Raw genomic sequence first — 14,761 nt, 5'->3', positions numbered from 1 at the left:
TTCTCTATAGCGCCAGATCACAACAGAAGTAATTTAAAGTTACCTTTCTTATAGAACATGTCTATACCTTGTTCTTTCATTAAGCAAACTAAATAGCCTTATGTTATTTATCTTATTTACACGACGGCATGTCATTTCGGTCTCTACGTTATGGTCACGCTCTCTGCATGACGCACAGTGGAGTTGTTCCACGAACAACATCTCCAGAACTGCTTTGAGAGTCACTTCATGAGCATTTGACCGTTTCATTTGAGTAAAACTATCATCATGTCATACACATCATGTCATCACAGAAATGTAAAGGTATTCACTGCAACCCGTCAAATTAAAAGTTCGGTTTAACTTGAGGGGATTGGCAGAAATATATTACTATTGTTGAGTAGAATGTACGTAACAGGCTGCTACTACTGCTACTAAAATTATTAAAACCTTATTTTTAAGGAATAAGCATTCAGTATTTATTCAATGTTTTAATTGTAATATTAAATGACCTTTATTTTCCAAAAAATAAAATTTGTTTAATTTTCATTACTTAAAAGATAGATTAAATGAATGTTTTATGCCTTAAAACAAAATGTAAATACACAACACAGAATTTCTGAGCAAAAAAGCATAAGGCTATTGTAAATTGTTTTTATTGTTTTTATATTATTGTAAAACTTGTTTTATGCTTTCAAATAATTAGACATGCTAAAACATACAATAAAAACAATAAAAGTTAAACTTTTAATAAATTGATGTTAAATTGTTTAAGTTTCATGATTTTAATTAATTAGACATGCGGTTTGATTAATAAAATGTAATTTAACCATTAAAAAGGAGTCCAGAAAAAAAACGGGGAAAAAAACGGAACACCCCACCCCCCCAAAGCCATAAACCTAGGGGAAACACTGTTATGGGTCTGCTTTCCGGTCTCATCCGCATCCAGCTATTTTTAGCTGTACAAAACAGCTCGTTTTGCTGCTTGTATTGCAAATTGGTGTGTCTTACCATATTATTTTAATGTATTATCTTAATTGTGAACACACTGGTTTGTAGTGCGAACAGTTTTACAGTTTACTGCACGACACGTTGTTAATCTTCTCATTATTTCCCTACAGCGGCTAATGAACGGGAAGTCTCGCACATTCACAGAACACAGCTTACTTCCGTGTTGAAGAATAAGGTGGATAGAACGTGACAAAAGTGCAGGAATTTTCAGGTATTTGCCAATATAGAAACTGAATTTCATAAATTAAACTACCATGAGAAAACCTAAACCGCTTTATAATATTAGTTTTAATTTTATATCTTTTGTTCACATTTTACACATTTGTAGCCGTTTTGGCAATGTTTCAGACTAAGAATAATACAAATAATGAATCTTGCCTTTTGATTTCTATTTCTATTAAAAATAAAAGAAATCAAATGTGATTAAGTATTTAATTTTCTGGATTATCTAAAAACATGAATTCAGTATGATTTCAAGGAATAGTTACAATATTCCATTGCAACACAGTACAAGTTATTTTATATTGCAGTAAAGACATAACCCTACCCCTAGTATATAAATATATTATACCAATACACAACCACATACCTAAACTACATAAATATTTAAACACTAGGACTTATAGTCGGAGTTTCCTCTAAGTGTCTCTACATTATTTATTGACTAACAGAAATAAATAAAAACACCACTGTGCTATTAATAAACTAATATATTTAAAAGCATATTAAAAGCTAGCAATCCCCAGCATGCCCAGAGTAATTTTCTACAGTACATGTGCCACCACTTGGTAAAATCATATTACATGTGAAGAGCCATCAAAACTCCTTGTTGAGCTATGTTCAGGATTTACTTCAAGGCCACTTATCTCTGGATAATTTTTTTTCCTTCCACCTAAAAGTGGAAACAGAAGGTTGATAGAAAAAAAGTTGGTAATTGACTAAAGGGAAAATATGGGGTTTCAGTGATTTGAAGAGGACTGTAGTATGTGGAGATTTATAGGCAAACACAATATGGTCAAGTGCCAATTTAGGCTTTTGGAGAAGAAACACACATACCTGAGTTACTGTGGAGACCAGATGCAACACAAGTGTGGCTGTGCATTCATAAAAACAAACCCACAGCTAGTCTCAAACTGAGTCTATTGCACATTCATTTTCAGTACATACCAAAATGGCATTTGCCAAAGATAATTTGCCAATTAACAATGAACCCATGTTGGTTTAAGGAACATAGGTGTCTGATTTAACTGCACCTTTGAAAAAAAGCACAGATTTGTGAAGAAACAATCTTTCATATTCTATTCAAATTACATTGCTTTTTTTATGCCAGAATTACAAAAAGAAAACAAAATTACCTCACCAACATCATGTAAAAATTTACAATACACCTTTAGTGTCAGCACTAGCAAAAACCACTGTGAAACAGTATACATGTATAATATCAGCTGATTATAATACAAACACAAGTCATTTATTTATTACTCAACTCTCTGGAATACTTGAATCTGATTGGCCAATCATAACATTCAAACATCAAATATTTATGAATAATGACCACTAAGCCGAGAAATTGATATCATACTGCAATGTTCATGTTTTGTACCACTTGCATAAAAACGTTACAAAAAAGGGCATAAAGTTACAATAGCTGACTTGCTAGAATGAACTTTTGACAAGCTAAAAGCATGTCTAATTATGAAGTAAATCATAGCACACCCATCAGCTTATATCATGCAGGTCAGAGTATTAACCATCAGGCTATCATCAACCACCACTGAGGCCATTAGCTAATCTTGAAGGTGAAATGTGTAATTCTTTTGGGTGCATTATGCTAATATTTCCACATAGTGAGGTAGATATGTGGGGCGTGTTAGAACGAGCCGTTTTAGGGGGGCGTGGCAGAGTCTTAACTTTGATAAAGAATATCTCTTTGGTTTTGAGACTTTAGTCTTTGCAACGTCAGGGATCTTATCTATGCACAATCAGCTTGTAACACTCCAAAGAGAAAGGAAAACTTGAAATCGCATCATATGACCCCTTTAAAATACCTCCATCTATCTCAGTTTAGCAGAGACTAGAGCCCCATGATTATGATGAATCATAATTGTGGATTTTTTCCAAATATTGTAATCAATATTCACAACGGTGTTGCTGAATTACTTCATTAAACTCTACGAGTTTCCTTCTTCTGTTGAACACAAAATAAGTTATTTTGAAGAATGTGGATAACCAAACATTTGCTGGAAGCCATTGACTTCCATGCTACCAGCAACTGTTTGGTTGCTCACATTCTTCAAAATATCTTCTTTTATGTTCAACAGAAGAAAGAAATTCATACAGGTTTAGAACAACTTGAAGGTGAGTAAATGATGCCAATTTTCGTTTTTGGGGTGAACTTTCCCTTTAACAGCATGAGAAACAGAAGTTACTCAAATAATGAATAAATTATAGATAGGGAACAGCATGACAATAAGAGACTGCACCTATCCTAATATACGGTAATCACTGAAACTGTCACCACAAATCTACAGTTTTACGCAGCAGTTTAGCGTGAGCTCAGTGACTGTCCGCTTATGGGGTTATGGACTCCCACAAATACTCCTTTTATAAGCAATGAAGCTGTTACACAGCACAGGCAATCTGTCAAAGCACCTGAAACAACAACCCATGATCCTTAAGAGGCTCTCTGAAGTTCTTATCACTAGAGATGGCCACAGAGTACATATCCAATTAGTTTATCGTTTTTTTTTTTTTTACTATCAATCTTTATATTTTAATTATTATTTGTTGTTAAATGAAAGTGTCACCTGGAGGTTATGCCTTTCTAGTCTCATCTCCAGAATGTTGTTTTGCTCTTCCAGCCGCTGACGTTCTGCCTCCAATTCCTCAATCTTCTGCCTGAAAAACAAACACATACACGTATACAAGTAGAATGTCATTTCTTGTCCTAATGCAGGGCTGTACAGTGCGACATATATGTCGCAAGTGCTATGAAAAAACTGGTTTGTGCGATGAATAAATTTACCACTGTAGCACACGTGCGATACAGTTTTGCATGTTCATAACACAGCCGCTTAATAGTGTGAAGTGATTTTGTTGTGCTTGTTTGTGTGTGTGAGATTGATTATACTTGGTTTAGGGGTGTGCGATATGACGATTTTTGATGGTGGATGATTAAAATGTCTCCACGATCTGCTTTTGAAGAAATATCGTAGTATCGTGCTACAGCGCATATTCTATCAGCTGAAGTTCTGGCGCTGCCATATCAATATTCTGTACAATGCGACATACATTCACAATCACATCAAATGTTATTTCAGCAGTAGAGTTACACTTACGGGACACAGCACTTATGTGCAATCACAAAAGTACATTATTTGCATCTGAAGCTTTAAGCTTAAGCTCATCAAGCTTTAAGCCTTGCCGCTTAAACGTTTAATTCGCGTGCTGTTCTGACGTGCTTCTGAGCGCGTACACATGAAGCGCACTTTCAAACAGGGATAGTTCACCCAAAAAATAAATGTATGTTGTTATTTACTCAAATGTTATTTCAGCAGTAGAGTTACACTTACGGGACACAGCACTTATGTGCAATCACAAAAGTACATTATTTGCATCTGAAGCTTTAAGCTTAAGCTCATCAAGCTTTAAGCCTTGCCGCTTAAACGTTTAATTCGCGTGCTGTTCTGACGTGCTTCTGAGCGCGTACACATGAAGCGCACTTTCAAACAGCGCCTGATTACTAGACTTATGTTTAAGACATAACTCAACTTATAAGTTGTCTTTCGTGTCTGATTGATTTCGCGTCTAATACTGTCAAAAGCACACAAGGTTTACATAAACATAGTTAGTTATGTCTAAAATGAAAGTAAACAGTTGAGAAAGAAACGAATGCGTGCAGCTCTTAAAGCAACAGTACTAAACATGCTGCCGCTTGTCGTTAAAGGGATAGTTCACCCAAAAAATAAATGTATGTTGTTATTTACTCACTCACATGTTGTCCCAAACCTGTATTAATTTATTTCTTGTGCTCTACACAAAAGAAGATATTCTGAAGAATGTAACCAAACAGTTGCTGGCCCACATTGCCTTTGATAGTAGGAAAAAAAAATACCATGGAAGTCGCTGTGGACCAGCAACTGTTTGGCTACCCACATTCTTCAAAATAATTTTTATGTTCAACAGAAGAAAGAAACTCAGGTTTAAAACAACTTGAGAGTGAGTAAATGATGGTATAAAAATCAAACACTATGACAGAATTGACAGACAGATGACAGATTTTTCATTTTTGGGTAAACTATCCCTTTAATATATATAAAAAAATTTTTTTTTTTAAATCAGAGAAAAATCACTCACTGCTCATGACTGATGAACTTTAATACAGTTGCTTAAAATAATTTATCATTGATGTATATAGTGTTTTATTTTAATATTTAATGTTACTGCTAAATATTGTACCTGAAAAATAAAGCACTGTTTGTTTTATTTGCATATTGTGTGTTTTAATAATGTATATCTTTTGTTCTTATTTTCTAATAACAAAGATAAAATAATGACTAATAAAGAATAGATAATGAATTATTTTCGCCCACTTTGGCCTAAATGTCTGTCATTCTTTTTTATTTTATATTTTGTTACCTTGAAAGGCTTTATTTTTTTTTACAATAGGGAAATTAGATTGGCTGTACTGCTCAGGCAACTTGCAAAATAGTAAAACCAACATGACAAAGAATCGTGAATCGCGATATTCCTGAATAAACTGTTTGGCCTGTGCTACAAAACTTTCAACCTCTGTAGCACCAGTGTTATGTGCAAAAAAAGTTAACGTACAGCCCTGCCTAATGTAATGAAAACCACTGTCAAAAACTTAAATCTCAAAAATGTTCATCTGTTTTTTAGTAAAGAATGGAGGAACAACCATAAAAATTATTTGTTCCACCATGAAAAGGTCAATAAAGGTAAACACAACAGGTTATGATCGCAGAGTAAAGCATTCCATAAATAAGTGTGGTTCAAAATTCTAAGACCACATTGAAAATTTGGAATTCAAAATGTGTAATAAAAGTGTGACAAATCATAAGCAAAAAGACATACCAAATACTGAGAGATTCAGAAAGTATTGTTAATATTTAATATTCATATTCACTCAAATGTATATGCCTGTAAAATAATTTGTAATTAAAAAAAAAAAAAGTACAATAGTAGGACTTTCACTAGTGTTCTCATATATTTAGTGGAACCTTTTTGAACTGTTCTTGAATATCCTGTATAATTCTGTAATTTAAAAGCACTGGACAGCATTCAAGTTGGTTTAGTTTTGGTTTTGAAGATTACAATGTGGGGTCTTGGACTTGTATTCAATACAAAAAATATTAAATTAACGTGTAAACAGCTTAGTGAAATGGTTCCAGGAGAGATTAAATGAAATTCTACAGAGAATAATTACAGGATCAAAAAGAAAGAGGAAAAAGGATAAAGTAGGCACTGAATGAAAGCTCACTTTTCAAGCAAGGCCACTAACGCTAATGTAGTATAATCACATTTCCATAGTAATTAGGCAATGCTACAGGCCATAAAAAAAACCACAGACTTCAGTTTCAGTCAGTCTAAAGACCCGTTCACAATGCCAGTGTCTTACAAAATGACATGAACATTTCAATGAGAGCTGGCTATTTTCAGCAACATGAGTGGCAGCGACTGTTCATTATGTGTTGGTTATCTATGGAAGCATATAAATCACACAATCAAATCACAAATGTGACTTCATTTCTAGTAACTGTGCCTTTATTTTATTTGATTAATTTTATTTGATTAATTTTACACGGAAACAGGCTTCCATAATGATCAGACGTGTATGATGCATGTATGAAATTTCATTGATCACATATCTCTGTTACCTGAGAGAGCTGACTTCCTCTGCTGTTGCTAAGGTGTTTTTCTCAGCATTAGACACCTGCTGCTCATTCAGAGCCTCAAGTTCAGCAGTCACCTGAGCAAGTGATAAAAAAACAAAACAATGAAAGACAAAACAATCAGCATTGTATGTCAAAAACAGTAATTTACTGTGAATCTCAGAAAAGGAAACACCTGCAGCATAGCTGCAATGTTATATCTGTCTAATATCTTGACTTCTGCCTAATGTGGTTTTTCATTTCTTGCATGCATTATAGCATAAATTTTAATCAATTATTTATGATCAGAACGGTAGCTGACATAATCAGCCTCAAGTTCAGCAGTCACCTGAGCAAGTGATAAAAAAACAAAACAATGAAAGACAAAACAATCAGCATTGTATGTCAAAAACAGTAATTTACTGTGAATCTCAGAAAAGGAAACACCTGCAGCATAGCTGCAATGTTATATCTGTCTAATATCTTGACTTCTGCCTAATGTGGTTTTTAATTTTTTGCATGCATTATAGCACAAATTTTAATCAATTATTTATGATCAGAACGGTAGCTGACATAATCGTATAAATGCCAAAAGGAAGTTCCCATGGTGATGAATGTGACTTACCATCTGAACTTTTAATTTGAAGGTGCCTGCCTCCTCCTGGGCTTTAGACAGTTGAGTCTATCAGAGTGAAACAGATTGTTCCCATAAAAATAAGAACTAAGATAGTAAACCATAAAGTCCTTGATTACAAAGTCATGAGTGCTATCAGTGTCGGATACAACTTTCAAAGAGGCCAGTCATGAGCAAGACTGTATCTCATAATAGTGAAACTTTAAGTTCATTTTCTTCAAGAACAGCACCGCTGTTACCTTGCTTGTGAGAAATGTCATATAGCTCTTAAGTTGCTAAACTATTTTACTGATAAAATCATTAGAGTAGCACTAACAACGTGTGTGCAAGAATCTGTACTGTATGTGTGCGAGTCTGTAAGGAAAAAAAAGCAGGAGAAATAGAGTAACGTTGTGTGCTTTCCATACATAATAAAACGCAAATTTGTGGCAAAAACATGGAAATAATCTGTCGTTTTTATCTTATTGTTTACTATATTTTCTTAGCCAGTGTCGTTGTGGGTTTTATTTATTTTGCTGTTTTAGGCTGTAAGGACCTTTGAAATAACTGAAATCATTTGGCGAAGTGATATGGACATGTAATACGGTCAAGACCTGCCTGGAACTACGTTCGTCGTGCATTTCCCTGAAATAATTGCACACCTTAGAACGTTCGTCAGCCAATCAGAAGATCCTTGCAACATGGGGCCGTGCATTATCATGCTGCAACATGAGGTGATGGTCGTGGATGAATGGCACAACAATGGGCCTCAGGATCTCGTCACGGTATCTCTGTGCATTCAAAATGCCATCAATAAAATGCACCTGTGTTCGTTGTCCATAACATACGCCTGCCCATACCATAACCCCACCGCCACCATGGGCCACTCGATCCACAACGTTGACATCAGCAAACCGCTCACCCACACGACGCCATACACGCTGTCTGCCATCTGCCCTGTACAGTGAAAACCGGGATTCATCCGTGAAGAGAACACCTCTCCAAAGTGCCAGACGCCATCGAATGTGAGCATTTGCCCACTCAAGTCGGTTATGACGACGAACTGCAGTCAGGTCGAGACCCCGATGAGGACGACGAGCATGCAGATGAGCTTCCCTGAGACGGTTTCTGACAGTTTGTGCAGAAATTCTTTGGTTATGCAAACCGATTGTTGCAGCAGCTGTCCGGGTGGCTGGTCTCAGACGATCTTGGAGGTGAAGATGCTGGATGTGGAGGTCCTGGGCTGGTGTGGTTACACGTGGTCTGCGGTTGTGAGGCTGGTTGGTTGTACTGCCAAATTCTCTGAAACGCCTTTGGAGACGGCTTATGGTAGAGAAATGAACATTCATTTCACGGGCAACAGCTCTGGTGGACATTCCTGCAGTCAGTATGCCAATTGCACGCTCCCTCAAAACTTGTGACATCTGTGGCATTGTGCTGTGTGATAAATCTGCACATTTTAGAGTGGCCTTTTATTGTGGTCAGCCTAAGGCACACCTGTGCAATAATCATGCTGTCTAATCAGCATCTTGATATGTCACACCTGTGAGGTGGATGGATTATCTCGGCAAAGGAGAAGTGCTCACTAACACAGAGACAGACAGATTTGTGAACAATATTTGAGAGAAATAGGCCTTTTGTGTACATAGAAAAAGTCTTAAGATCTTTGAGTTCAGCTCATGAAAAATGGGGGCAAAAACAAAAGTGTTGTGTTTATAATTTTGTTCAGTGTATATATATATTAGCCAATACAGCTGGACAATATAAATAAAACATTTCACAATATGTATCACCATTTTGCTCATTGTTGCCAAGCACCTTACATTTAAAATGATTACTGTAATAACATAAGTAGATCAAGGCATGTTTTCCACATTGTTTCGCAATAAATGAACATGGTATATGTACCCCTTCCAATATTGCAGTCAACACGGTAACAAATATGATTCATTAAATTATTTATACATCAAACCCAGACAGGGAATGATAAAAACTAAAGCATTGCATTCTTAATGTGAAGAATGTAATTATCATTAAAGCTCAACGAGTAAATTATCACTCATTAGAGAAACACTGTCACTCACAGAAATACAAACACCAGGCCAGAAGCAACATCTCCATTAAATGAGCTAAAGAAATGTGTAACATTACATTAATAAAAATGTAAAAAGGTGTTTAATAACTGAATTATTTGAGATTTGTTCCATGTTTGCATTCCCAATGCATTGACACAGTTTTCGAAACACAATGAGATGAGTAATGAGTGCTATTGCATACATTTATGGCAAGAGAATCATCCACACAAATTGCTGAATCGAATAAATCACACCTAAAGGCCTATTATTTTCTTTCCTTAAAAAAAATGTATGTGGTTATTAAAAAAAAAAAAGCAATTAAATATTTAATCAATTGAGCACAAGCAACGTATAATAATATACAGCTACATATACATTCCATATATATTACAAAAACATTTTAAAACATAAATGTTGCAGTAATGCAAACAAATCACTGGATCAGTGTTCTGAACAGTTTTTTCAAAGGTACATTTGAAGGAATGATTTAGTGTGCATTATGGGTAATGTAGTTCTCACCTCCATCTCAGTATTGTGTGCCTGGACTTTCTGCAGCATGTCCTCTGCCTCCTTGACCCGGAACATGAGCTGAGGGGAGTATTCACTTGTGGCCAACTCGCTGTCGTACGACTCTAATATGGCCCTCATCCCATCACGCTCCTGACCCACATACAAAAGCACAAGTTTCAATTCCAGAACTCAATTCAGGCCAAGCTGGGTCAGTACAATACAAAGATATAGAGCATATAAAACTAGCTGAAACACTTGCAGAAGCATAAATTGACGATGCTGATCTTTATTTTCGGGTGAGCAAGGAAAAACCCAATTTCCAAATAAACAAAAAAATCTGCTTACTGTCTTAATGTAAATTTAATTTCAACAGCTTGGTCATGTTTCACTTATTACTTAACTTAATTCATATGCTTTACTGGTCAACCTAATAAATGTACTAGTAATTGGCAGGCTTCAGTTGTAATGTCATTGTAACATTCTAAATACAGGAGGAGAGAAGCAAGAAATATTAGAGGAGAATTAATGGGGTGAATGAGCTCCCTTCTGAGTCATCTGTGTAAATATCTCATTTTAGAGTCGATTAAACAGAAATTAAATCTAGTCTAGTCTCTAAAGCCGAAATCAGCAGGATCAATAAAACACTGTGATTCATTATCCAGAGTGTGAACTGAGAATACAAAAACGACCAACAGATTAAAAACAAGCTATGACAGACACATGCCCATAAGCTCCCAAACAAGAAAGGCTGCGAAGGTTAATGTTGAATAACCTTCGCTAAAAGACCTTTAACAACAGTTTAAAGAAAAAGCTAATGATGCATTTGTGGAGTTTTAGTTAAGTTCATCTTATGTAAAAATCAATGTGACTGCCATCAGATCTTCCAAGCAGATATAGTAGTGAATTTAAGAATGTCACATTTCTTCCAAAAATTAAAAGAAAACATCAACAAAGTTGACACTGTGAAATTTTCACAGCAAATGTTATAGAACATTTCTCCCCTAGTGTCTCAGTGTAATTGATTGACATTAAGTTTTTGCAATTCCCATTATTTACAATGGTAATTCTCGTGAATGCAATTTTTAATGTATGAAAGTGTAATAAAAATATTTTAACCATTTAAATTATAATACAATATAAACAAAGCATTTCAATATATTATACTACAATACAGAACGTACAAGTAATGTACAATTTAAATAAGTTATTGTGCATCATAGTAATTCAGTAAATGTCCCTACTGGGTATGAAAATCATGCTTTATTTTCATTATCTTTAAAGCACAATATAATTTTATTCTCCCTATTAATTTTGAAATGAAATACAAAACAGACATGTTTATTACAAGACAGACAGAGAGAGAGACAGAAAACAGAAAGAACAGGTCATTGGAAGAATTTTATGTCAAATAGTTTTATTCATAGCTCTGTACTACTTTGTAAAGGTCAAAGAGGTATCCATTTTATTACCTGAAGTCATGAAAACAGTTCAGGTCTTTCTTTTAATATAAGTTATACTACCTAAGGGGTTCAACACACTGGCACATATCAGTATATTCACACACATGCGTACTTCAGCACACACACACACACATCTTCAAAAGCTATTTTTCTGCTTCCATTGTAATGAAATTCACCCTTACTGTTATCTTAAACTCACCTCATTCGTCCTACAGATAGCAAACTCTCATTTAGGAATCTATTATTTTGGCACTGGCCTCTGAGTTTCTGTGCCGGAGAGGTACGACTCTAATATGGCCCTCATTCCATCGCGCTCCTGACCCACATACAAAAGCACAAGTTTCAATTTCAGAACTCAATTCAGGCCAAGCTGGGTCAGTACAATATAAAGATATCATGCATATAAAACTAGCTGAAACCATAAATGGACGATGCTGATCTTCATTGTCGGGTGAGCGAGTAAAAAAACCCAGTTTCCAAATGAAAGAATCTGCTTACTGTCTTAATGCACATTTAATTACAACAGCTTGATTGTGTTTCACTTATTACTGAACTTAATTCACATGCTTTACCGGTCAACCTAATCGATGTATTACATTTTAATTGGCAGACTTCAGTTGTAAAGTCATTGTAACGTTCTAAATACAAGAGGAGAGACGCAAGAAATATTAGAGGAGAATTAATGGGGTGAATGAGCTCCCTTCTGAGTCATCTGTGTAAATATCTCATTTTAGAGTCGATTAAACAGAAATTAAATCTAGTCTAGTCTCTAAAGCCGAAATCAGCAGGATCAATAAAACACTGATTCATTATCCAGAGTGTGAACTGAGAATACAAAAACGACCAACAGATTAAAAACAAGCTATGACAGACACATGCCCATAAGCTCCCAAACAAGAAAGGCTGCGAAGGTTAATGTTGAATAACCTTCGCTAAAAGACCTTTAACAACAGTTTAAAGAAAAAGCTAATGATGCATTTGTGGAGTTTTAGTTAAGTTCATCTTATGTAAAAATCAATGTGACTGCCATCAGATCTTCCAAGCAGATATAGTAGTGAATTTAAGAATGTCACATTTCTTCCAAAAATTAAAAGAAAACATCAACAAAGTTGACAGTGAAATTTTCACAGCAAATCTTATAGAACATTTCTCCCCTAGTGTCTCAGTGTAATTGATTGACATTAAGTTTTTGCAATTCCCATTATTTACAATGGTAATTCTCGTGAATGCAATTTTTAATGTATGAAAGTGTAATAAAAATATTTTAACCATTTAAATTATAATACAATATAAACAAAGCATTTCAACATATTATACTACAATATAGAACGTACAAGTAATGTACAATTTAAATAAGTTATTGTGCATCATAGTAATTCAGTAAATGTCCCTACTGGTTATGAAAATCATGCTTTATTTTCATTATCTTTAAAGCACAATATAATTTTATTCTCCCTATTAATTTTGAAATGAAATACAAAACAGACATGTTTATTACAAGACAGACAGAGAGAGAGACAGAAAACAGAAAGAACAGGTCATTGGAAGAATTTTATGTCAAATAGTTTTATTCATAGCTCTGTACTACTTTGTAAAGGTCAAAGAGGTATCCGTTTTATTACCTGAAGTCATGAAAACAGTTCAGGTCTTTCTTTTAATATAAGTTATACTACCTAAGGGGTTCAACACACTGGCACATATCAGTATATTCACACACATGCGTACTTCAGCACACACACACACACATCTTCAAAAGCTATTTTTCTGCTTCCATTGTAATGAAATTCACCCTTACTGTTATCTTAAACTCACCTCATTCGTCCTACAGATAGCAAACTCTCATTTAGGAATCTATTATTTTGGCACTGGCCTCTGAGTTTCTGTGCCGGAGAGGGAATCTATATGGGTGAGTGAGTGAGGAAACGAATCTGTGCCGCACTGCAGTTTTTTTTTTCCATCCCTATGGATCTTCATTTAATGGAGAACTTGGGTCAATGCTGCAATAAAACCTTTTTATCATGGCTCTTAATCATAGCTTGAAAACTGTTAAATCTAATACATTCTGAAGACAGCTGATGCATTTTTCCTGGTTTTGCAGCAGGTGAAGTGCTAAAATTGTCAATAATCGCTAGTGACAAACAGCCTCCAGATTTTGGCATGTTAATACAACGAAAACGTCAAATTTAAAAAAAAGAAAGAAAGAAAGAAATGTTTTCAGGATAAATATCCAGCAGACCAATAATGCAGTCTATTACTCGTAATTAATTGAGAGAAGCACAAAGCGTGATCATAATTAAAATACAATTTATTGAAATGCGATAAAAATGACAATGCTTTCTTGTGATCTTAAAAACCTCTTGATCTCATGTCTAAATGTTGTTTTCTTTGAAATTAGATTTGTAGACAAGTTGTGCAATGCTATTAGTCCATAAACTTTGAATTAACTGGACAAGCATTTAACTGAGCATACCACCAACGTAATTAACAACTGAATAATAGAGAGACATGTGAGCATGCTTGCTTATCTTTACTCTTAATTACTTGTTCTGACAGCTCTAATTTTCCATGTGCGTTTAGAGCAGCTTCCAGACTGGTAGGCTGGAGGTGAGGATGTTCTGAATGTCTCCAGTGTGGACATCATTACACTCAAACACTGACCTCATTAAAACAAATACCACCTATTTAGGAGATTATTGAAGCCTTTGTTAATTACCAGTTTACCAAGCTGTTGAGAAACAAAGAACAAGAGAATAATTTGCATACAAAACAAGGTGTTGCTCCAGTGATTTATCCAAATCTCGTCCTAGCCTTTGGAGAGAACTCACCGTTTACACTGAATGAAATCAATTCAGAACCATTCTCACGCAAAAAATTTTGGTGGCCGAGTTTCAGTGCTTCCCTAGTTATTCTTGTTATTGGTGTTTTAATCAGGCTTCTTGTCCGGTCGGGCAAGTAAAATTGTCTCTCACTTGCTCCTTTAAAAAAAATCTACTTTGGCTCTACACATATTACAAATTGCGAACTTTATGTCTTCTTCACTCACAGTGATGAACTTCCACGCCGACGACATGTTTACATGCGGATGCGAGTGTAGCTTTGACGTCAAAACGGCTCGGAATCAGCAGAATGACCGGTCACCGGTCCAGGCCGATCATGTGGAAAATCGGCTAATTCCTGTCCGGTCGACTGTTTTCCCTCCCTTAAATTGTTTGTTCACACAAA

At 35.2% G+C, this 14,761-nt stretch overlaps 1 protein-coding gene across 2 annotated transcripts in view; it reads right to left on the bottom strand.

Annotated features, from left to right (window-relative positions):
- Positions 1-14,761, bottom strand: part of LOC107722950 (mitotic spindle assembly checkpoint protein MAD1-like) — a 99,645-nt gene that overhangs the window by 51,309 nt on the left and 33,575 nt on the right. For both annotated transcript variants that reach the window (XM_016531449.1, XM_016531448.1), the window contains exons 12-15: positions 10,089-10,229; positions 7,507-7,563; positions 6,888-6,979; positions 3,798-3,888 (exon numbers count right to left, since the gene is read on the bottom strand). In XM_016531449.1, coding sequence (XP_016386935.1) covers positions 3,798-3,888; positions 6,888-6,979; positions 7,507-7,563; positions 10,089-10,229 — 381 coding nt within the window. The remainder of the gene's footprint in view (positions 1-3,797; positions 3,889-6,887; positions 6,980-7,506; positions 7,564-10,088; positions 10,230-14,761) is intronic.

Source organism: Sinocyclocheilus rhinocerous, unplaced genomic scaffold, assembly GCF_001515625.1.
Source record: "Sinocyclocheilus rhinocerous isolate Xijiao unplaced genomic scaffold, SAMN03320098_v1.1 scaffold3, whole genome shotgun sequence".
Taxonomy (NCBI): domain Eukaryota; kingdom Metazoa; phylum Chordata; class Actinopteri; order Cypriniformes; family Cyprinidae; genus Sinocyclocheilus; species Sinocyclocheilus rhinocerous.
The sequence above is the reverse complement of the archived record's forward strand: the minus strand, read 5'-3'. Positions and strand labels throughout refer to the sequence as shown.